At 46.7% G+C, this 24,383-nt stretch overlaps 1 protein-coding gene across 3 annotated transcripts in view; it reads right to left on the bottom strand.

Annotated features, from left to right (window-relative positions):
* Dgk (diacyl glycerol kinase 1) overlaps nt 1-24,383 on the bottom strand; it is a 422,138-nt gene that overhangs the window by 685 nt on the left and 397,070 nt on the right. For all 3 annotated transcript variants that reach the window (XM_075892403.1, XM_075892402.1, XM_075892401.1), the window contains 5 exons: nt 24,093-24,157; nt 10,287-10,377; nt 8,143-8,350; nt 5,261-5,381; nt 466-526 (listed from right to left, as the gene is read on the bottom strand). In XM_075892403.1, the coding sequence (XP_075748518.1) occupies nt 466-526; nt 5,261-5,381; nt 8,143-8,350; nt 10,287-10,377; nt 24,093-24,157 (546 nt within the window). The remainder of the gene's footprint in view (nt 1-465; nt 527-5,260; nt 5,382-8,142; nt 8,351-10,286; nt 10,378-24,092; nt 24,158-24,383) is intronic.

Genomic DNA, 24,383 nt, shown 5'->3' on the forward strand with positions numbered 1-24,383 from the left:
CTAATGATGAAAGTGTGAGAACACCGGACGTTTTAAACTGTTAGGCAACTAGGTCTTTAAGGCTATTGTGGGGCCTATGATAGTCAGGGACTACAATGTAGCTTGAACACCTACGGTTTGTTAACGCACACTCAGATTTCGACGCTATTAAGGTAGGCTTGTTTCAAACACCGGCTTCCATAAAAAAAAATCCAACGCGATAGACAATTGGTTAGCGCGTTCATGATATAACGCGTCCATCTCCCATACGTTACAAGCAAGTATGCTAGTACAAAACATGTTACGAGTGGTCTGACGATTCTCAAGACATGCGTGGCGCGCGCACGCAAACACAAACACAAACACAAACACACACAGACACACGCACACACACACACTTGACGTATTGCAAGACAAAAACTTGATTATGTCAGGAAAATAATTTGTACAACATTTTTTACGCGCTTTTGTTATATCTGTACTTACCGTGCAAGGTGGCTGTACCCAAGGTTCGCCGTCAATCTGCATTGGGAACCTTTTCCTTGTCCTGCATGTATTTTAAATGAAAGTCATGAGCCATATTAACCGCTAAACAGATGACAACTGAAAATCGCTTATAATTGAAATAAATAATAAATATAGGATAATAGCCCGAAAAGACAGGTTTAATGTTCTGCGAATAAAACATGGTGGAAAAATCAATCCAGTCACTTTTTGTCGTGAAAACACACGCATGCTTCGGTGCTACCGATTGATAATACGTGGTGGCAGGAAAATATATCCCTTAAAAAAAAGACCCTGCTTTGCCGCAAAGGCGAAGCAAAGGATGCGATAGCAACAAAATAGGAATGTCTCCTAAGATTGGTGAGCAGATCGAAACTTGCCCCGCGTTGCTCACGCAAAAATGACGCACAAAACGTACTCAGAGTTACAGATGAATTTAATGAAGTGTTTCAGTTGTTACTTTGCCGTGTCTGCAAAGCGCGCCCTTTTCGCAAACGGAGACTGCGCAGCAAGTGCAGTGACCTTTGTGCGCTCGGTAACTCCAACAGAATTGTTCCAGTGAAAGCCCAAGGTGTACGGTTCTCCCCACCACGAGATAAGCGCGCACACGCTTGAGCGTCGTCCCCCCTCCACGGGGCAAAGTACGTGTGGGATATGAACGCATGAGCGCGCGCCGCCACGTCGTGACGATCTGGCGACGTGCGCTCTTTGCGCCATCTCACTGGTAATGCTGAAAACACGATAGTTCACCCGAGATCGACATCGCTAGCAATAAGTGGTAGATATGAATAGTTTGCCGTTTGAACATTCAAGGAGATGCTCCTTTATGGCTCAGTGGCAAACGCCACCCCCTCACACGCAAGAGGTCGGGCGTTCGATTCCACGCGCCGGCGTCTTTTTCCGTATTTTTCTTTCTTGCGTTTTTTAAACTCTTGAGAACTTTATTCAATATGTTCAATACAGTAATACAATACAATGGGAACAAAAATGCGTATAATGCAGAAGGAAGTCTCAAAGTAAAAACTCTCAGAGGCACATCCTGTTAGAACAGGTATAAACAACGTAAAACAAAGATTGACAACTAAGAAACTTATTCAGTATAACCAACTATCACAAACGCTAATACTTATTAATGAATATACATACATAGTGAGCATACACACATGCATAAATACAAATACGCATATAAATGCACACATACAATCAGGTCGTGCATGGGGTTAGTGCAAATTGTTTTAGATGACACCGGGAATAATGCATTGAAGACCTTGATTTGATAATTGATGGAATTGATTTCCAGTATGAAGTTGCAGTAAACAATGCTGTCATTTTACTGTAGTTAGTGTACTTTTGGAAGCAGAATGTTACTATTTTCAGAAAAAAACATGTGTTAATATTATGTGAAGATGTGTTACGGGAAGTATGTCAGTGAAAAGGACACCTGTTCTACTTCTGAATAATGAAACGTCAAGTTTGTGTTGAAAAGTGGAGATAATAGGTAGTATTTTGAGAGTGCTAAAGAGAAGGGCTGCTGATGTAGTGTATGAACTATGAGTGATGATACAGGTTGCTGTTTCCTTAAGGTGAATGATGGATGCCAGATGAGTGGTGTACATGCTCGCCCAGGATGAAATGCAGTAAGGTGGCTGTGAATAAACGCATAGTAAATTGATTTGAGAATGTGTTGGTGGCAATAATGTCTTGAGGGAATGAGTATGGAGATGCCAAAAGCAGGCTTCTTGATGACAGAGTTTACATGAAAGTTAAATTTAAGTTGAGGATCTATTGTGGCACCTAACGAAGTAATAAACTTTGATGGGGTAATGATACAGTTATCTATGTGTATTTCAAGTTTGATTGCCACGTTTCTTTAAATGAGTGAAATAACATGAAAGTTGTTTTGATAGGGTTGATTTTCAGTAAGTTATTATCACACCATGAAACAAGATCATCGAAATCTGTGTTTAGTTTTGAAAGCAGATTGTTGACATCTTTGTCACTGAAAAATATTGTATCATCAGCATAATGGATGCAGTCAGAAAAAGTAAACTATGATGGTAAGTCAATATTGTAGATAAGAAACAAGAAAAGTTCCAAAATTGAGCCTTGTGGAACTCTCTGGTTACTTGTTATTGGAGAGGATAGAACACCGCCGTAGTTGACAACTTGAGTCCTGTTAGCAAGGTAACTTTGTAGCAGGACTAAAGTAGGCCCACTAAGCAAACATAAGAGTGGCGGGTGGTATCAAACGCTTTAGTTAGGTCAATAAACACCACCCCTGCCGAACGACCTTTATCGATAAACTGTTTTAAGCTATCAGTTTTATTTAGTGGTAATTCGGTAGGCAGCTTATCACGAAAGAAAAGAGGATGACCTTAATTTTGGGTATGGCAGTCCCCTGCTGCCGATTTCCCACGGGAGGGCGCCAACCACTTGAGAGGCGATAAAAGTCCCCTCCCAAGCGACTACAACTTCGTTCTGCCGAGCACCAGGCCGGAAGTGCGCTTGTACCTATTTAACCAGTAGTTACCTGGCGGCAGCAATTCTCTGCCTCTCAGAGCAGCGGCGGACGCTCAAATATTTCACCAAAGCTGTGGTGGGTTAAGGTGCGCACAGGGGCCTTAGCATAACCTTATGGGGCTACCTTTCGACATGAGTACCCAGAAACAACCGAGCGCCAGGTGGGTTACCCATTGAGAAAAACCGGTCTGTTCCCGGTTGGCACAGGGAATCGAACCAGGCACCTCCTTCATTGGAAGCGGACAATGTAGCCACCACAGCAGTAAATAGACACGTGTATATAGACACGTGTACATATACGGTGAATGACGGCAAAATGTAGTCGAGAGTGTTCATAGAATTGCGCAATAAAAAAAACAGAACAGTGAGCAATACGTAAATTGGCTATGCGGAAACCTGCGTAGCGAATTGAGTACGCTTCAGAGAGAAGCAAAGACAAGCCAGTGCTACCTGACACTGAGCGGAGAAACCACACAGAAAGACGTATAGGAGAAACGACAGCGGATCGTACGGCTGCATCAAAATGCAGCCTCGAGATGACAGCGCACGCACGACGTATGCAGACATGTGTCAAAAAGAATATACACATAGGCGCACGTCGGGTCCTCTATTAAGGACAGGGAGGCGAAGTAGTCAATGTTTAGTCACAGCCCTTACCCCCTTCCAGGCAACTCCCATTAAATTGAAACCCACTGCTCACCTATGACAATACGTCTGTTTGGCCACGTTGGCGCTTGATTAAAAAGCGCATACACACGAAGGTAATAATGCTGGTGTGAATAAGAAAATGCGCTGTTTAAGCATGCAGTACTTGTCATGGCCTGTCTCACAAGTATGCAGAAGGTGAGGTGACGCAGTTCAATAGAAGTACACGAATATTACAAACGCACTAGTCAGGTCGGCTTAGTCCTATAAACAATGTAGCATTACCTACATTTAACAATACGTAAAATCTGAGCATAATATCACCTGTATGTCAAAAACAAAAAATCACAGCTTTGCCGCAAAGGTGAAGCGATGAACGCGATAGCAACAAATTGGAAGGTCACGCGCAGAATGGCAAGCAGATCGGAACGTGTGCCGCGTTGCTCACGCACAAATGACGCACGAAACGTACTACTAGGTACAGATAACCATGAAAAAGCATCTCAGTTGTCACATCGCTGTGTTTGAAAAGCGCGCCCTTTTCGGAAACGAAGATGGTGCTAAGAGTGCAGTGACCATTGCGCGCCCGGTAACTACAACGCAGTCGTTCCGGTGAAAATCCAAAGCGTACGATTGTCCCCACCACGAGATAAGCGAACGCACGTGAGAGCGTCCTGTCTCAGCGGGGCAAAGTACGAGTGACTGATGAGAGCCCGCGCCCCCACGTCGTGACAATGTGACGACGAGCGCTCTTTGCGCCATCTCGCTGGTAATGGTGAAAACACGATAGTAGTTCCCCCGAGATGCCTATCGCCAGCGAGAAGTGGTAGATGTTTGAACGTTGTAGGAGGTGCTCCATCGTGGCTCAGTGGCTAACGCCTCGCACTCGAAATTCAGAGGCTCGATTCCGCGCGCCGGAGACTTCTTCTGAAACATTTTTTCTTGCGTTTTCATATATATAGATACGTATACTTATACGGTGAATGACGCCGACGGCAAAATACAGCCGTGAGTGTCCACATAATTGCTATCTATCGCAACAACAACAACAACAACAACAACAACAACAACAACAACAACAATAATAATAATAATAATAATAATAATAATAATAATAATAATAATAATAATAATAACATCAAACGTTCCGGAAGTTTTGACGTCACGCGGACGCGCATAAGTAGAGATTTCTGTACGGATTTAAAATATTGATGATGATGAAATCGGCAATAAGTTTTATGAGGGAGGCTTCATAATTTAGAATCGAGGCATTGTTTGACAGTGATGTCCCTGGAAGCTGGGCGACTCATACGTTCAAAACGAATACCAGTGCATACGATGAGGACAAGTGACGGAACAAAACATATCCGAGTGCTTTTCACCTGCTTTCTGACTAGTGTCGTGGACATCCGAGCTAGTTTTGCGGAACCCGGCCATGGTAGGGATTTATAATAACAAGAAAAAAAAACGGTAGGCATGTAAACACCGCGTTAGTGTTGTCCCAGCTTCCCACCTGTGCCCGCATTTGGAAGCTGACGCTCCCATATATTTAGTCTCGTCGTTTCACTACACCTAAGCGCAAGTGCAGAGAATGCGTGACGCTGTTGCTCACCGTATGACCACCGAGGAGCACTGTGCCAGTCGCCGGCCGGAAGCTCTGAGCCCAGCCTTGACTTGACCCATGTGCATGCTGCTCTCCAGGCCGATCACTTCGATAAGCCGGTCGCCAATGTCTGCGCAGAAGAAGTGTCATCCTTCAGTCGCAGAGATGAATCACGTACAATGCCACAACATGCCCCAACGGTGGAACAACCGACATTCATTAACGTGACAATTAATATGTTAATTGTTCATTAACTGTTAACACAATACAGTCAGTACTTTGCAGACGACATGGCTCCAATGTACAACTATGCTTGTGTTTCGTCCTTCTTTAAACAAGAAGTAATGGGCGAAAATGCCAAGAAAATTACAGGGATTGCTATTTGTAGTAATGAGGATATCAATGTGAAGAAATTCAAGTGGACGAAAAGATTACTTGCCGCCGGTAGGAACGAACCTGCAACCTTCGAATTACGCCTCCCAAGCTCTACCGATTGCGCTACAGCGCCGGTCATGTACCCGTCCACTTTATTGGGTATATCTGTGCGTTTAAACCTGGGAGTGTCAGCGCCCATTGCAGCCTGGCAGCGAGCGTGACTTTTTTTTTTTGCCTGCTTACGCCATGTTTATTTATTTATTTCAGGTACAATCATGGCCCAGAGGGCATTGTTGAGGGGAGTGGTACAGGATCAGGATGTTGAAAGGTGTTCGAATTGTACAAACATTGCACACATATGAGCAAATATACAAAAGCACTGAACAAACAAGTATCCAGCGGTGCGTAGAAGTATACAAAAGTTTAACACAAATTTACACAGGTATTGCCTCTAGCATGAAAAGATAACAAAACTAACATTGACAACTGCATGAATATGACACATTATAAGGTAGATAAACACTGTGAAGTTCAAGCTACACAGAAGTGAAGTAATCAGACACTTTTTTACTAATCTGTTCAATATTGTTAGTAAGCACTAGGGATGGTGGCAGGCGATTCCACTCTGATGTAGTTCTAGGAATAAACGAATTTGAATATGATACAGTGCGACATTTCAGGATACCATATCAAACATCTAATGATCTTATTACAAGCTGGCAGCCGACCAATCATCTCTCGCATGCCACTTGAAGGCCTGAACGAGACCCTCGCTAGAAATGAAGAAGGATTTCCGAAGCTTGCAGGTTCGCAGTCCTAAACGCGCGAACACAAATTTTTCTTACAGTCACGGGAACACCACCCACGGACCCTTTCACAGACGGCTCCTTGGGCGCCGCCCAAGTTCTCTCTGGGCTGCGCGAAATATTCCTGAACCCCACAGTCTGGCAACACGGACCCCGAAGTCTGGCAACACTTCGGCATCACCAAACAGAACCTCTCCACGAAAAGACATGCTGCTGAAATTGTGACATGAGCCTATGCACACCCAGCCCAGGATTACGGCGTTTTCGTCGCTCCCGTGAAAAGCTCTATACGAATTGAACGCGCATCTCGCACACAACAATTGACACGAATCCTTTTTTTTATTGCTTTAAGCATGCTCACAACGCGAAGGCGAACTGAACGCGTAGCTTGCTCGCTCAAACGATATTTGTTGTTTTCTTCTTTTTTTTTCATGCCGGCAAGTTCGACTGAGACGTACAGACGGAATAACACTTGTCAGAACCAGCGAAGCGCGTGACTTGGGCGCTGTTGTTCTTCGTAGCTGTTACTTTAAGTAAGAGATAAGCTTCGTTCCCGCTTGAATTTTAGCGCAAGGTCATATCGTGCAGTACGAACATGTTAGGTGTCAGTACGGCGTCAGTATTAGCGCATTTCTGCAGAAAACGTGAAGCTGTAGCGGCAGGCTTGGCTCTGCAGACAAGCGTGATTGCGCCTGTACCAGAGCGTTACGCCAGAAGCGCAACTCTCTTGCGCGGTGTCACGAAAGACGGGCATTCTGCATTCGCCATCAGGAAGCTTGTTTTTATGTGTACAAACGGAGCACACAGTATATTCTTTCGTCTTCGCAGGGGGGAGGAAGGCAAGAGTCTCAAGAAGTGAAACTCTCCAGACGTTTAAGAGCATAGCTGTAAGGGCCGAGATTTGCCGTGGGTCGTAGACAGAAAATGATGAAACGAGCACTCTCACGAACCGACCCTCGCAACTGTTCCCTGCGGCGGACGTCGTTCCCGTATAAGGCTCCTGTTCGCAAGTTACCCCGCAAATACGAATAAATGTAGCCCAGAGTGCCGGTATGTCCACGTTAACAAGAGCAACGGTTTTCTGAAGCTGACGAATGGTAAAAAAATTCCGCCATATCCACGAACTGAATGACGATGAGTGGGCGAAGCTCCGGAGGTAAACCTGGTAAACCATGAATCCTCTGTACATTTTGCCCACTCGATTTTATTACATCGCTCCCCCTAGCGTACGTCGCCGCACTAAATCGAACGATTGCCTTCAACCAATGACACGCGCCATATGTGACATCATTCCTATTTTATAAGATCTCGCGTCTTTCATCAACTACAAGTACCGCTTTCTAGTTTATAACATCTTGCATCTTTTCATCATCAGCTACAGGTACCACCATCTAGTAAACACTACAAGAACTAAACGAGAGGTGGCTACATACAGGAGACGGTACCGCCATCTAGTGAACACTGCAAGAACTAAACTAGAGGTGGCTACATACAGGGGACGGTACCGCCATCTAGTGAACACTGCAAGAACTAAACTAGAGGTGGCTACATACAGGGGACGGTACCGCCATCTAGTGAACACTGCAAGAACTAAACTAGAGGTGGCTACATACAGGCTACAGGGGACGCACAGCCCACGCCCTAAGGAGCTTCGCCCCTAAAATATACAAGGCATGCTCCGCAGTTAACCAGAAGTAAGACGGCATATACCTTGTACGGCACTGCTCAGGTCGATCGAGTTGAAGCTGTTGGTGGAGATGTCCCGCTCGTGCTTCTTGCGTCGCTTGGACCGTGAGCGGCGCCGTGACGAGGCGTTGTCCCCCCACAAGTTCGAACCGCCGTAGATGCTGGGTATGTTGAGCACCGCGATGCCCTGCAGAGATGGCCCGTTGGACAGCTCCAGCGAGACGCCGTCACACTGCGTGTGTCAAAACAAGGGACCACCGATAAGAAGAGCCCTCGCAATGTGTCCGTACGCTGAGCGCCATTCATCGGGCGAAAGTTGTAACTGGGTCCCAAAAGCATATAGCCATTGCGGAGCGCTCGGGCTCGATTCGTACCACTTACGGTGCACGTGCCTTAAAGCGACCATCGATGCTACGTAGGACTGCGCCCATTCAGCCACTATCGCAATGCGAACTCAGTGGCTTATCAGTGTTATCACTATACCGGGCCGCCATCTTTCACTTTTCATGCACGTGTATAGGCTACGTAACATTATCACGGCACCCTGGGCGCTTTTCTATCTGACTGAATTCGTTGATTGATATGTGGGGTTTAACGTCCCAAAACCACTCTATGATTATGAGAGACGCCGTAGTGGAGGGCTCCGGAAATTTCGACCACCTGGGGTTCTTTAACATGCACTCAAATCTGAGCACACGGGCCTACAACATTTCCGCCTCCATCGAAAATGCAGCCGCCGCAGCCGGGATTCGAACCCGCGCCCTGCGGGTCAGCAGCCGAGTACCTTAGCCACTTGACCACCGCGACGGGGTTCTGACTGAATTCGTAGGAAGCTTGATTGAAAAAGCTGTGTGTGCGTTGCCGGAAAATATGACGTCGATTACAAAGCAACTCGTAATCAAGTTTTTGTTTTTGCTTACTGCTTAGAGTAACCATATTCATTGACAATAGCAGTGCGTCGCGTTAACATGTCGCGGTACGGTAGACGTGGTAGCAGTGAATGAATGTCGCCGTGACTCGCATGTAATCATGCCCGCAACGACACGAGGTTGTGAAACTGTCAAATCGGTAAAATCACGGCTGTCATTAAAGAGCTGACTACCAGCACATGTCACCTCAAGCCCGCCTGTGCAATGACGTGTACGTTTAAACAGCCTACAGCATTGCGCGGCCGCACGATCGATTGTTCAGTTTGCGAGCGACATAATTCGTGCAACCGCATTTGACAGCTGCTGCCTAGGTGAATGAACAGGCGCGTCAAGGGCGGCCAGCGACGAGTACGGGGAACCGGGAGGTCCCACACGTGGCGTACGGGTCTCCCACAACAGTTGTGCCTGCCTCGTACGGGTCCCGCACCTGCATTTCATTGACAGGTATACGTGAAGGGTGCTGACGCATCAGCGCTCACTGACTCTTTCTGAAGCGCGCCCATCAGTGCGGATAGCGCTTTCTCTGTATAATATACGATGCGTAGAGACGGCGTGTACTAATTTTGTGTACTAATTAAACCTGGGTAAGCTGCGGACATTATTACGAGTGCGAAGCAACAAGATCTAAAAAGGAGGAGCACACGGGGACTAATGGGGCGTTTATTGTTACGAAAAAAAAAAACTGGTACATCATTCGTTTCTGTTCAGTAGTGTGCTTGAAACTAAAGCGAAATAAATGTGATATTGTCATGTTAGACCATCTGGAAACATCTACAGTTTGAGGCACATCTGAGGTGTATCACTGCTATGTAGGAGGAAGCTAGGTTTCTCAGGCAAAATGTACGTTTACTAACACAACGCCGAATTACGAGCATGTTAATAACTACAAGCACGTTAATAACTACGAGTACGTTATGGCTATGAACACGTTAGGGTAAATTCAAGTGACTTTTGCATGAAATATAACTTGCAACACCATTTGCACTATCCGCTCTCCTTCTTACCTGCCCTAAAATAATAATTATTGAAATATTTGCACACATTAGCGTATATAATGTAAAAAAAGTATCCATATGAAGTACAACAAAGAAATAAAAAAGCGAAAATTTCTCAACGCTTTTGCAGCTGTGCTTCAGCACACAAATGTCTCTTATAATCTCAATTATTTACGTTTGGAACGGTGAACGAGCGAGTTTTAGATGTGATTTTGTGTGATCCGGTGAAAAGAAGTGGCCTCACCATGATATCGACGTCGTCGTGAAGGTTTTTACACGTCGCGAAGAACGTCTCCGACGTGGCGAATTCAAAGTACCACATTTTGTTCTTCATCCTGCGATAACAAAAAAAAACGATGTAATTTTTCAGCTTTTCGAAACACTGTACTTGCAGCAACTTCACTTTTGCGGTTGTTTAGTTTATGAAGCAACGGTTTTCTCTGTTTATTCGAGGTCCGTCCCAAAATCTAAGGCAGTACGTTTGAAGAAAACTAATCACCCAACCCGTTAGCATATCCATGTCATCACCATCAACACATACGCCACCAGATATTATGCACTGGTTCCGGCTTCCGTCCTGGGAACCTCGTTCAATGTAACCCTCCGTTAAGCGCTTCATCAATGACGTCTATTATTACGTCAGTAAAGTAATAAGACGACGCTGAAACCCGGACGGTTTGCTATTGGTCTCATATTGTGCCGTAACAGCAAGTTGGTGTACATTCATAGCTGATTATAGGGTGCGAAAAGCAGAATTACGAGAAAGGACACGAGACAAAGCACCACTAACGCCAGTATACATATATAGTGGCGCTCTGTCCCGTGTCCTTCCTCGTGATTGTGTACTCTCTAAACAATTGTATCGGGCCAGTTGGTAACGATCCATCTTGCTAGGAAGCGCAGCCACTGTTACACAGAACACACAACCACACAACACAAGCGCTTAACTTCAACTAAACGTTTAGCGCAAACGTCAGAGTTTATAAAGGGGGTGAACAGAGAAAAAGAATAATAAAAGGTAGACAACAAAAAGCACACGTGCCAGTCCCGTACATTACTATCCGTTATTGTCTATCACCCCATCCAAAAGACATAGCTCTTTCCGCGTGAGCGAGATAGAGGGTGCACTAACACACTCAAAATCATCGCGCGTCATTTCCGCCGCTTCTACTATCAAACGGGTTAATAAATCTCTGTCCCGATATAACACGCACGTGTTATCGAAATAAGGCACACAACCGCACTCCTTACAATGGATCGCCAAGTGACCATTGGAACCCTTCTTGAGCACCACTTTATTGTGCACCACTTTATTGTGGTGCTCTTTTAGCCTCTCATTAATGCGTCTTTCAGTTGAAAGATGCATTAAAATATGTTTATAAGAAGGTAAAGATGTTTATAAACTCTGACGTTTGCAATGAACGTTTACTTGAAGTTAAGCGCTTGTGTTGTGTGTTCTGTGTAACAGAGGCTGCGCTTCCTAGCAAGACTCTCGCACCTTAAACTCAATTTCGATCATATGGTGCATACCCCATCGAGTTACGAAGCCTGCATCACCATGGCAGTACTGTTGATCTCTCTTAGACTACACTTGCACTACCTCATCGGTGTCCACATTCCACCATCGTAACGCTAACCAACTTTTTTGCTTCTCACCCTTAAATCATCATCATCATCATCATCATCATCATCATCAGCCTGTCTACGTCCACTGCAGGACAAAGGCCTCTCCCATGTTCCGCCAGTTAACCCGGTCCTGTGCTTGCTGTTGCCAATTTATACCCGCAAACTTCTTAATCTCATCTGCCCACCTAACCTTCTGTCTCCCCCTACCCCGCTTCCCTTCTCTGGGAATCCAGTTGGTGACCCTTAATGACCAGCGGTTATCCTGTCTACGTGCTACATGCCCGGCCCATGTTCATTTCCTCTTCTTTATTGCAGCTATGATATCCTTAACTCCCGTTTGTCCCCTAATCCACTCTGCTCTCTTCTTGTCTCTTAAGGTTACACCTACCATTTTTCTTTCCATTGCTCGCTGCGTCGTCCTCAATTTAAGTTGAACCCTCTTTGCGAGTCTCTAGGTTTCTGCTCCGTAGCTAAGTACCGGCAAGATACAGCTGTTATATACCTTCTTCTTGAGGGACAGTGGCAATCTACTTGTCATAATTTGAGAGTGCTTGCCGAATGTGCTCCACCCCATTCTTATTCGTGGTTAGGCTCTGCGGTTATTACCTGCCCTAAGTAGACATAGTCTTTTACAACTTCAAGTGCACTATTACCTATCTCGAAGCGCTGCTCCTTGCCGAGGTTGTTGTACATTACTTTCGTTTTCTGCAGATTAATTTTAAGACCCACCTTTCTGCTCTCCTTGTCTAACTCCGTAATCATGAGTTGCAATTCGTCCCCTGAGTTACTCAGCAATGCAATGTCATCGGCGAAGCGCAGGTTACTGAGGTACTCTCCATTAACTCTTATCCCTAACTTTTCCCATTCTAGGCTTCTGAAAACGTTCTGTAAGCACGCAGTGAATAGCATTGGGGAGATCGTGTCCCCCTGCCTTACACCCTTCTTTATTGGTATTCTGTTGCTTTTTTTATGAAGCACTATGGTAGCAGTTGATCCCCTGTAGATTTCTTCCAGAATGTTTATATATATTTCATCTACGCCCTGACTCCGCAGTGTCTGCATGACGGCTGATATTTCTACTGAATCAAACGCCTTCTCGTAATCTATGAAGGCTATGTATAGTGGTTGGTTATACTCTGAGCATTTCTCTATTACCTGATTGATAGTATGAATGTGGTCAATTGTTGAGTAGCCTGTTCTAAATCCTGCTTGTTCCTTTGGTTGATTGAATTCTAATGTTTTCTTTACTCTGCTAGCAATTACCTTTGTAAATAGCTTGTATACTACAGAGAGCAAGCTGATCGGCCTGTAATTCTTCGAGTCCTTGTCATCTCCTTTCTTATGTATTAAGATGATGTGAGCGTTCTTCCAAGACTCTGGTACTTTTCCCGTCAGGAGACACCTCGTAAATAGAGTGGCTAGTTTTTCTAACACAATCTGTCCTCCATCTTTCAGCAGATCTGATGTTACTTGATCCTCACCAGCAGCTTTGCCTCTGTGCATGCTCTCCAAAGCTTTTCTGACTTCTTCTATCATTACCGGTGGGGTGTCGTCTGGGTTACTGCTAGTTCTTATAGTATTAAGGTCGTGGTTGTCTCGGCTACTGTACAGATCTCTGTAAAACTCCTCCGCTATTTTAACTATCCTATCCATATTGGTAGTTAATTTGCCTTCTTTCTCCCTTAGTGCATACATCCGCCTTTTGCCTATCCCAAGTTTCCTCTTCACTGCTTGGACGCTTCCTCCGTTTTTCAGAGCGTGCTCAATTCTCTCCATGTTATACCTTCTTACATCGCATACTTTACGTCTATTAATCAGCTTCGAAAGCTCTGCCAGTTCTATTTTGTCTGTTGTACTTGACACTTTCATGATTTGACGCTTCTTAATTAGGTTCTTCGTTTCCTGGGAAAGCTTGCCGGTGTCCTGTCTAGCTACCCTGCCTCCAACTTCCACTGCACACTCCGTGATGATACTCGTCAGATTATCATTCATTGTATCTACGCTAAGGTTGGTTTCCTCGCTAAGAGCAGAGTACCTGTTCTGCAGTGACACTCTGAATTCCTGTACTTTCCCTCTCAGTGCTAGCTCATTGATTTGCTTCTTGCGTATCAGTTTCTGTCGTTCCTTCTTCAAGTCTAGGCGGATTCGAGCCCGTACCATTCTATGGTCACTGCATCTTACCTTGCCAACCACTTTCACATCCTGCACGACTCCTGGGTGTGCAGTCATTATAAAGTCTATTTCGTTCTTATTTACGCCATTAGGGCTCCTCCATGTCCACTTGCGGTTTTCTCGTTTTCGGTAGAAGGTATTCAAAATACGCAGATTATTGCATTCTGCGAATTCTACTAGTAGCTCTCCTCTGGCGTTTCTAGTGCCGATGCCATAATCTTCTACTTCCTGGTCTCCAGCCTGCTTCTTCCCTACCTTTGCATTAAAGTCGCCCATTACTATAGTATACTGTGTTTTCACCTTACTCATTGCCGATTCCACGTCTTCATAGAAGCTTTCAACTGAAGCGTCATCATGGCTGGATGTAGGCTGGTGTTGTGTTCATATCGCGATAGGCTACACCTGTCGTAGTTGTCAAGTTGCGGTGATAAGTGAATGATCGCCACTGCGCATGTGTAACCTGGAGCCACTTGTATATAGGGGCGTGGGCCCTACGTTACGGGTTGGTTGTGCTGTTTGGAGGCTGCTCGTTGGCATGCCTGAATAAAGGATTCGAAAAGCATGCCCTGGTTCTGAAGTTACAACATGTTTGGCGACAAGGATGGGATCCAGACAGCAGGAAAAACAGCAGCTGTTCGGGGTGCCATGCTCGGAAAGCTTCCAGAGTTCGATCCGGACGGTGACAACTGCGATGTTTTCTTCGAGCGATTTGAGTGTTTTGCAGCTGCTAACGACATCGCAGAGGATAAGAAGTTGCAAGTGCTATTGACGTCCATCGGGGAGAAGGCATACGTCACGCTGAGGAGCCTTCTTCTGCCGAAAACGCCTACCCAGGAGACGTATGACGTGGTCATCGCAACGCTGAAAAAGCACTACACCCCGAAGTGCTCCGTGGTTACGGAAAGATACCGTTTTAACCAACGCAATCAAGAACCGCACGAAAGCATCAGCGACTTCATAGTAGGACTCAAGAAACTGGCTGCAACATGTGAGTTCGGCACCTTTCTTGAGCAAGCCCTGCGAGATCGTCTCATCGCGGGATTGTGTTCCGACAGCATACGGTGCAGGCTTCTGGCGACACCTGATGCAGAATTAACCTGGGAGCGCACCTGCAGCATTGTAGCAGCCATGGAATCTGCTACTAGAGGCACTCGGGAAATGGTGGCGACCCTCGCAACAGGGACCCCCGTCGACAGCGACGTTCACTGGAACAAGGAAACGGCAGCTGGACAACGGCAAGCACCCGCTGGGGACTACGCACGGAGTTTCATGCCGAAAACCACTTCAGCTGCAGGTACACAAGAGACTAAGGGGTGTCATCGTTGCGGTGGGCGGCACTCTCCTGTAAGTTGTCCGTTCATGAACAGCCGTTGTTTTAAATGTAACAAGAAAGGCCATGTAGCCAAAATGTGTAAAACTAGGGCGCCTATTCATTGCCTGGCGAATGATGCAACGCGTGATGAGTTGTTGACACTGTGTCACACAGACCGTAGGTCGGGCACGCCTGCCATTGTGGTGCCGTTGCTGATAAACGGAAAAAAGATTTCGATGGAGCTAGATACAGGCGCAGCCGTATCGGTAATGTGTGAAACAGAATGTTTAAAGCATTTTCCCGATGCAAGTTTCAGGGAAACAGATGTTAGGCTAGTCACCTACAATGGCACGCCTGTCACGGTCAAAGGTATTATGGATGTTGATGTAAAGTACCAGAGCCAACACGTTCGCTTGCCACTAGTGATTGCTAAGGATAGCACCGGGGCTAGAATGCCAACATTATTGGGGCGGGAGTGGCTAACGAAAATAAAACTCGACTGGCTGAATGTGGTACGGGTGCAGAACGTACGTGAAGAAGCACAGATAACTGATAAGTACCGCGAGGTATTTCAACCAGGATACGGGGCCATTAAAGGGTTTCACGCTAGTATTGTGCTTAAGAAAGGCGCTACTCCTGTTTTTTGTAAAGCGAGACCAGTGCCATACGCGTTACGCGAGCAGGTAGAACAAGAGCTGCTTAATATGGAGAAGGCAGGCATTGTGTACCGCGTGAGGCACAGTGCTTGGGCCACCCCACTGGTGGTTGTACCGAAAAAGAATAATGGCATTCGACTGTGCGGGGATTACCGGGTCACCGTCAATCCTTTCGTGGTAGTTGACCATTACCCTCTACCGCTGCCTGAAGATATATTCACCACGTTGCAAGGTGGAGCTGTGTTTTCAGTTCTTGACCTGAGTAAGGCGTATCTGCAACTGGAATTAGATGAGCACGCTCAGGAACTGCTCACCATTAACACGCATATGGGCCTTTTCCGGTACAGGCGCCTACCCTATGGTGTAGCCTGTGCACCAGCCGCCTTTCAGGCGGTAATGGACCAAGTCCTGAGGGGCTTGCAAGGCACGGCTTGCTATCTTGACGATGTCATCATAGCGGGAGTTAGCTACGAGCAGTGTCGTGAAAGAGTTGAACAAGTGCTCATGCGCCTAAGCGAATACGGTATCAAGGTCAACGCGGAAAAGTGCAGCTTGTTTAAAAAAAGAGTAACCTACTTGGGGCACGAAGTTGATGGCAATGGGTTGCACCCTACCAGTGACAAAGTAAGGGCGATAAAGAATGCACCCAAGCCAGACAATGTCACGCAACTAAAGGCATTTTTGGGACTGGTCAATTTTTACGCAAAATTTTTACCAAATGTAGCTACAGTACTGGAGCCTCTTCATGGCTTGCTGCGCAAGGAAACCAAGTGGCACTGGTCCCGACTATGTGACGACGCGTTCAACAAGTGTAAAACGTTGTTGACGGATGAAAGTGTGTTGGAAATATATGATGTGGCAAAAGAAATTCAGCTCACGTGTGACGCTTCGGAGTATGGCCTAGGAGCCGTACTATCGCATGTCGTGAACGGCCAAGAGAAGCCTATCGCTTTCGCCTCAAGATCGCTGTCAGTGTCCGAGCGGAACTACGGACAAATAGAGAAAGAGGCACTGAGCATAGTATTTGGAGTAAGAAAATTCCACAAGTATCTATATGGCAGGGCATTCAACGTTTTAACGGATCACCAACCACTGACGGCTCTTTTCGACCCACACCGACATTGCGGTGCCGTGGCAATTGCCAGGGTACACAGATGGCTGACATTTCTAGCAGACTATCGGTACAAAATTACGCATAAGCCGGGCTCCGCCATATCGCATGCTGATGCTTTGTCACGGCTACCGTTGTCGGAGGGGGGGCATGACGAGGACACAATTTGCTACTTTTCCACGTTGTCAGATTTGCCGCTGACCGCGAAAGACATTGAGCGTGCAACAGGGTGTGACAGTTTGCTGCGAGTTGTGCGAAATAGGGTATGGCAAGGTTGGCCAAACACTGTCAGTGCGGAACTGCAACCGTTTTGGGTTCGCCGATTTGAGCTCACGGTGGACGAGGGCTGTATTGTTTGGAATAACAGGGTTGTTGTTCCTGAAAGCTTGAAGACTGTAGTACTAGCACTCTTGCACGAACAGCATCTCGGGATCTCAAAAATGAAGGCTGTTGCACGGTCAATGGTCTGGTGGCCGGGTATCGACGATGCCCTTGAACAGGCGGTGCGCAAATGTAGTATCTGTCAGGCAGTACTTCCTGCAGCGCAGCCAGTTCCTTTGTTTCCATGGAAAGTTTGTGAACACCCGTGGCAACGAGTCCACTTGGATTTTGCGGAAAAAGAATCGCAAATCTTTCTTATTGCAGTAGATGCTTTTTCCAAATGGATAGAGGTTAAGTGTATGCAGTCGACAACGGCTGCGAAAACAGTCGAGGCTGTGCGTTCCTGGTTTGCGTCGCACGGGTTGCCTGTGGAAGTGGTTACTGATAACGGGCCTCAGTTCCGCGCAGCGGAATTTCTAACTTTCCTGAAAGCGAATGGCGTGAAACATACGCTCACCCCACCGTATCATCCGCAATCTAATGGAGCGGCCGAGCGAGCGGTGCAAACAACTAAGAAGGCTCTCCTGAAGCAGTTAATGGATGACGAAAGGAAAGGTACAAACAGGTCACTACAACATCGCCTAGATAATTTCTTGTTCGCGTACCGCACAACCCCGCACACGTTCACTGGGAAATCACCAGCAGAATTGTTCCTGCGACGGAAACTGAGGACCCGCTTATCGTTGCTACGACCAGATGTGAACGGTGTGTTGACTGACCAAGCAGAGGAAGTGAAAACATCCGCTGACAAGCGGCGCGCAGTGTTTCGTTCTTTTGCGATGAATGAGTGCGTACTGGTACGATCAGTGCGTGGAGAGACTGTGAAGTGGTTACCGGGTAGAGTGTTGCAGGTAAAATCAATATGCACATACTTAGTGTTGGTGAGAAATCGTGTGCGATATGTGCATGCCGATCATTTGCGCCACTCCTGTCTGGAACGGGAGAAAGAGCCAGCTGTGGACGACGAGTTCGAGCTGCCGCATGTGCCCGAAGAACGGGACCCTACTACTTCGACGACGACGCTGCCACCGATTACACAACACCAGTCGAGCACGGAGCGTATGCCGCAGCCGGACATGACTACGCTCCGAAGAAGCACCCGACAACGCCGGGCGCCTGATCGCTGGGGCTATAGTAGCCGTACTTAAAGTTTGTCAGAAAGGGAGTGTTGTGTTCATATCGCGATAGGCTACACCTGTCGTAGTTGTCAAGTTGCGGTGATAAGTGAATGATCGCCACTGCGCATGTGTAACCTGGAGCCACTTGTATATAGGGGCGTGGGCCCTACGTTACGGGTTGGTTGTGCTGTTTGGAGGCTGCTCGTTGGCATGCCTGAATAAAGGATTCGAAAAGCATGCCCTGGTTCTGAAGTTACAACAGTTGTACTTGACACTTTCATGATTTGACGCTTCTTAATTAGGTTCTTCGTTTCCTGGGAAAGCTTGCCGGTGTCCTGTCTAGCTACCCTGCCTCCAACTTCCACTGCACACTCCGTGATGATACTCGTCAGATTATCATTCATTGTATCTACGCTAAGGTTGGTTTCCTCGCTAAGAGCAGAGTACCTGTTCTGCAGTGACACTCTGAATTCCTGTACTTTCCCTCTCAGTGCTAGTTCATTGATTTGCTTCTTGCGTATCAGTTTCTGTCGTTCCTTCTTCAAGTCTAGGCGGATTCGAGCCCGTACCATTCTATGGTCACTGCATCTTACCTTGCCAACCACTTTCACATCCTGCACGACTCCTGGGTGTGCAGTCATTATAAAGTCTATTTCGTTCTTATTTACGCCATTAGGGCTCCTCCATGTCCACTTGCGGTTTTCTCGTTTTCGGTAGAAGGTATTCAAAATACGCAGATTATTGCATTCTGCGAATTCTACTAGTAGCTCTCCTCTGGCGTTTCTAGTGCCGATGCCATAATCTTCTACTTCCTGGTCTCCAGCCTGCTTCTTCCCTACCTTTGCATTAAAGTCGCCCATTACTATAGTATACTGTGTTTTCACCTTACTCATTGCCGATTCCACGTCTTCATAGAAGCTTTCAACTGAAGCGTCATCATGGCTGGATGTAGGCGCGTAAGCCTGTACTACCTTCATTTTGTATCTTTTATTCAGTTTAATTACAATGCCTACCACCACCCTTTCATTAATGCTATAGTAATCCTCTATGTTGCCAGCTATGTTTCTGTGAATTAGGAACCCTACTCCCAGTTCCCTTCTGTCTGCCAAGCCCCGATAGCAAATGACGTGCCCATTCTGTAGCACAGTATAGGCCTCATCTGTCCTCCTAACCTCACTCAGCCCTATTATATCCCATTTAATGCCTTCTAGCTCCTCGAATAATACAGCTAGACTTCCCTCACTAGATAACGTTCTAACGTTAAACGTTGCTAAGTTCAAGTTCCAATGGTGGCCTGTCCGTATCCAGAGATTCCTAGCACCCTCTGCTGCTTTGCAGATCTGACCGCCGCCGTGGTCAGTTGCTCCGCAGCTGGTGGGGACTGAGGGCCGTGAGTTAATTGACGAATGCCTACGGGAGGGGGTGGCCAGATACTGCACCAGGGTGGCCAATCCTTCTCTGGTGAGATCATCGGTGCGTACCGGCTTTAAGCCGGTACGATCAGACAGTAGTGAGAACGCTCCATGCATGTCTTCCTTATTGTTGTTCAGCAGCGTTGGCGGCCACCCACCACGGAGCCCAACGAGGGGACGCTACAAGGTTACAAATGCTGAAACCTGCAGACGCCAGCCGTACAACGCCACTATAACCCAATGCGCCTAGACCAAGGTAGGCTATTTGCACAGGGTTAACCCTAGCCGCCAGGAAGTTTGGAAGTAAACGGAAGAGAGTAGAAGACAGGACAGATAAATAGTAAGAGATAAAGACAAAGATGTAGGGAGAGAGAGATAGGAAAAGGCGACTGCCGATTCCCCTGGGTGGGTCAGCTCAGGGGTGCCGTCTACGTGAAGCCGGGGCCAAAGGGGTGTGTTGCCTCTGCCGGGGGGCCTTAACGGTCCAATCACCCAGCGTCGGCTCAACCCCCAGGATCCCCTTTTCCTCGGACACGGCAAAGCCACGCACGGCTAGGCGTGGGAGGGAGTCGAAACTCCCCCGTTAGCTCGGGTTCGTGGTGTCGCTACACACCAAATGCCTACTTGCGCAGGCGCCCCTGCGGCATCAACAATCAACACTGTGTTTTTTTTTTGCTCTTTCATCCTGTGCCCGTAGAGTCCCCCTCGAAATAATTGTTTGCATTTCAAATTTGTCGATGTCCGTTATGACTCTTCATACGTCTTGAAGGAGAAAGCATAGCAAGCCGAGTCAACACCTAATTTAAAGAAAAAGTACAGGACGCGTCGACCGAGTCATGTGAATGCCTCTTGAAAGAATCTTAGTCCTCGAACGCCTCAAAGAAGCAGAGAGCGTGCCTGAAGGCGTGCTCTCTGCTCTGAAGGCTACGCTGGAGAAATCACGTGGCATTTCTTTTAGGGGCGAAGCTCCTTATAGCGGCACCCGTTCGTTCCTCGTAGCCGTTGTAGCATGTAACAAATATAACATTTTGACCTCCAAGGTGGTGCCGGTGAGAGATTTCTTCTGTGCGTTGTTGAACAATAAAAATAGTGTTACACAAGGCAAGGCAAATTAATGGGGGTTTTTAATGGGCCCTGAGTCCGCGATCACCGTATAATCATGATGATCTCCACCGCCATGGCTCGTACCTACTCAGAGGGATCGCAGTGGAGGCAACGTTGTCTTCATTCTCTACGCGCGCTTCCCTTGCTTTTCCTGGTAGTGATACTTCTTATCATTCCTCCGGTCTCAGACGAAGCCCTCTGGGCGAGTCATTCTTGCATCCTTCGCGTAAACGGCTTCAGGCGGGCAACATGCGTCGCCTCTGTCTTGCATGAACGTCGGCCACTAGTGGTGACACGTGCAATTTCATAGTTGACCTCGCTGAGACGATGAAGTATCACGAAAGGACCGGCGTAGTGTGCCAGTAGCTTTTGGCTCAAGCCACGTCTGCGTATTGGGGTCCACACCCACACTAGATCACCGGGAGCATAGGTTACATGCCTGTGTTGACTGTCGTAGCGAGTTTTGGAGAACTCTTGCGCTGCCAGTGCACGTAGGCAGGCAAGTCGACGTGTCTCTTCCACACGACACAAAGTTTCCGCAATTGTTAAATCGTCATGGACGACAAAAGGAAAGATAGTGTCCAGCGTATGTCGAGGTGAGCGAGCGTAGAGCAGATAGAAAGGGCTGTAGCCTGTCGTTTCGTGTTTCGGCGTGTTGAAAGCGTACGTGACGAATGGTAAAACTTCATCCCAGTTTTTGTGGTCGGAGGCGACGTACATTGACAACATGTTGATCAACGTTCGGTTCGTGCGCTCGGTGAGGCCGTTAGTTTGTGGATGATACGCAGTTGAGTGTCGGAACTTGGAAGCACACAAATGAAGTAATGATTCGACAATATCAGCGGTAAATTGTCGTCCACGGTCACTTCTTAATGTACATGTCAATGGCTGCTTATGGGGAATGAGAAACAGGAGCATACCACATTTAGTTAAAGCGCACGCTGCGATCCCCAGTAGCAGCCATTGGCATGTACATTGAGCACTATCTGACAAGAAAGGGTTGCTACGTTGTACTCGCTGGGTGTAACTTCCTTAGATTTAGAAAGGTTTAGCGAGCGTTGAGCCGCAGTGCCATGAATACAATGAACTAGTATATACCATGAATGAACTCGAGGTGGTTAAAGGTGGGCAGTAGATAGAAGCGCAAGCCGTAAGAAAGTAAAAGCCGAATTCTCCTGTCTCTCATTTCCCATTAGCAGCCATTGGCATGTACACTGAGCACTATCTGACAGAAAAGGTTGCTACGTTATACTCGCTGGGCATAACCTCCTTTGTTTTAGAACGGTTTAGCGAGCGTTAGGCCGCAGTACAATGAATACAGTGAACTAGTATATACCATGAACTCGAGGTGGTTAAAGGTGGGAAGTAGACCCGAAGCGCAAGCCGTATATAAAGTGTGCGTGTGCCACCTCTCGTTTAGTCCTTGGAATGTCCGCTAGATGGCGGTGCTTCTATATGGGGAATATATGATGAAAAGATGCGAGATTGTGGTACTTGGAGTGTTGAATAGATGGAAGCACAGGCACACAGACAGATGCATGGATGGACGCATGAACGGACGCAGGGGCGGATGCATGGACGAACGCAGGGACGTACGCACGAACAGGCGGATGGACGCATGGACGGTCACACAGACGAATGCATGGACGGACGGAAGCAAGAACGAATGGACGGACGAATGCTTCGCCCCACTCTCCATCATTCACTCCGTGGATCATTCTGTAATCGCGCCAGGCTTTTCGACTGATGAGGTATATGATGTTCTCGTCTGAATAAGCAAGGAAACTGAAGCAGAACAGAAGCCAGCATCCCTGTTCCGATAAAATTGGTCGCAAGCGGCACACTGGACCATTCGGCTGCTTCAGGACGCTCAAGCAGGAAAACTACGCGCACAGACACAGGTTCAAACAGAAGTTTGTGGCCATAAATACATGGCGACCGGAGAAAACGATCAACCGGCCTTCAACCTCAGCAAAGATCAAAGACAGTTTTCTGTCTCTGCTCTTGGCTGTGCGACTTGATATCGTATTCGTAAATCCCAATTTTGTCATAGACAGAAGGAGAGAAGTTTGTGACATTCTTTTTGATATTGATCAAAGCCTGTCTGCATATAGCCATTTTCACAGACTTTTTATTGGTAACGCGCGCGCACCTACACACACACACACATACACTGTTAAATTGGTGTGTCAGTCCGGCTAGCATTAGGTGACGTGTACTCTCTCAACAAAGGAGAACAGCACCCATACATAAGTCCACGCGAGAAATACAGTTCCTAAGCGGTTTCAAGAGTATTTAGAGCCCTAACTTTGGGGAACGCAGCTGGGGCCGGTGGGCGGCTATACTGTAGGACGTATAATTTAGGTAAGGTGTCTTTATTTGTACAACGTACAGTTTTTCTAGGTGAGCGAGGTAACGTAGTGTAGAGCTTTTAATCAAGCGTAATAAGAAAAGCAATTAGTTATGTCTATTTTGCATAATATCGCCTCAAATAGCCCTAATATTCAAGACATAAGGCTGGCTAGTATGATTGAATATATTGCCTCAATGAACTTGAATGCCTCCCCGTGCTGTTTAATAAGTTGTTACACGTTCGAGTAATAACCTAGTTCATTAAATACGTGCATGACGAAAAGTTACTAACGGTGCGCAAAACGTAGTAACCGTTGCAACCTTCAAGCATTTGCTAACGTGGCTAGTAAAAGGTTAGTAATGACTCAAAAAGGTTAGTAACAGCTGCTGTTACTGACATTTTGCTCGTGGTTACTCGCTTTTTACGGGCTTATTCTTAAGAGTGTAGTACTCTTCAACAATGCCACTTTCTTGCTGACTCGCGGCTTGAACTTCTGAAGCAGAGCTGTTTTTCGTGCACACGCGGTAACCGCATGAAAGCTGGACGCCTCATTGATATTCAAGCCGGCCAAACTAGGATCTCACTTATACTTCATGAGGATGATGTTTGTTATGCGACGTCTTATCATGGTGTTCCGAAATACAATAGTATTATTTCAAATTTCGTATTAAACATCGCTTTCTGTGAGTGCATATAAACGACCTCGTACATACGTCAGTTGTTTAGCCGAGAGAAACACGCGTAAGAGCTGGCGGCAGAAAATACAAGGTTTCCGCAGAATGCAGTGGTTCTTCTTGAAACCTACCTGCTATTGAACTTCTCTGGGTGCTTCTCCCTTTCCAAATGAAACTTGATGGCTATGGATGCATCCTGCACAGAGATAAGTGGGTGAGAGAAAGAGAGAAATAAATAAAAGTAAGAGACAGGGAGGTTAACCTAAAAACTGGTTTGCTACCCTGTAGAGTAGTGGGGAAAAAGGGGGTGAGGAAATAAACAATTCATAGCATCCTTCAAGACGTGTTAGACACAATCGTTGGTACCCATCGGTTCGCACTTATATTGAACGGGTTACGCGACTGTATTGAACTGTAGTAGC

This window comes from Rhipicephalus microplus, chromosome 4 (assembly GCF_043290135.1).
Source record: "Rhipicephalus microplus isolate Deutch F79 chromosome 4, USDA_Rmic, whole genome shotgun sequence".
Lineage (NCBI taxonomy): Eukaryota > Metazoa > Arthropoda > Arachnida > Ixodida > Ixodidae > Rhipicephalus > Rhipicephalus microplus.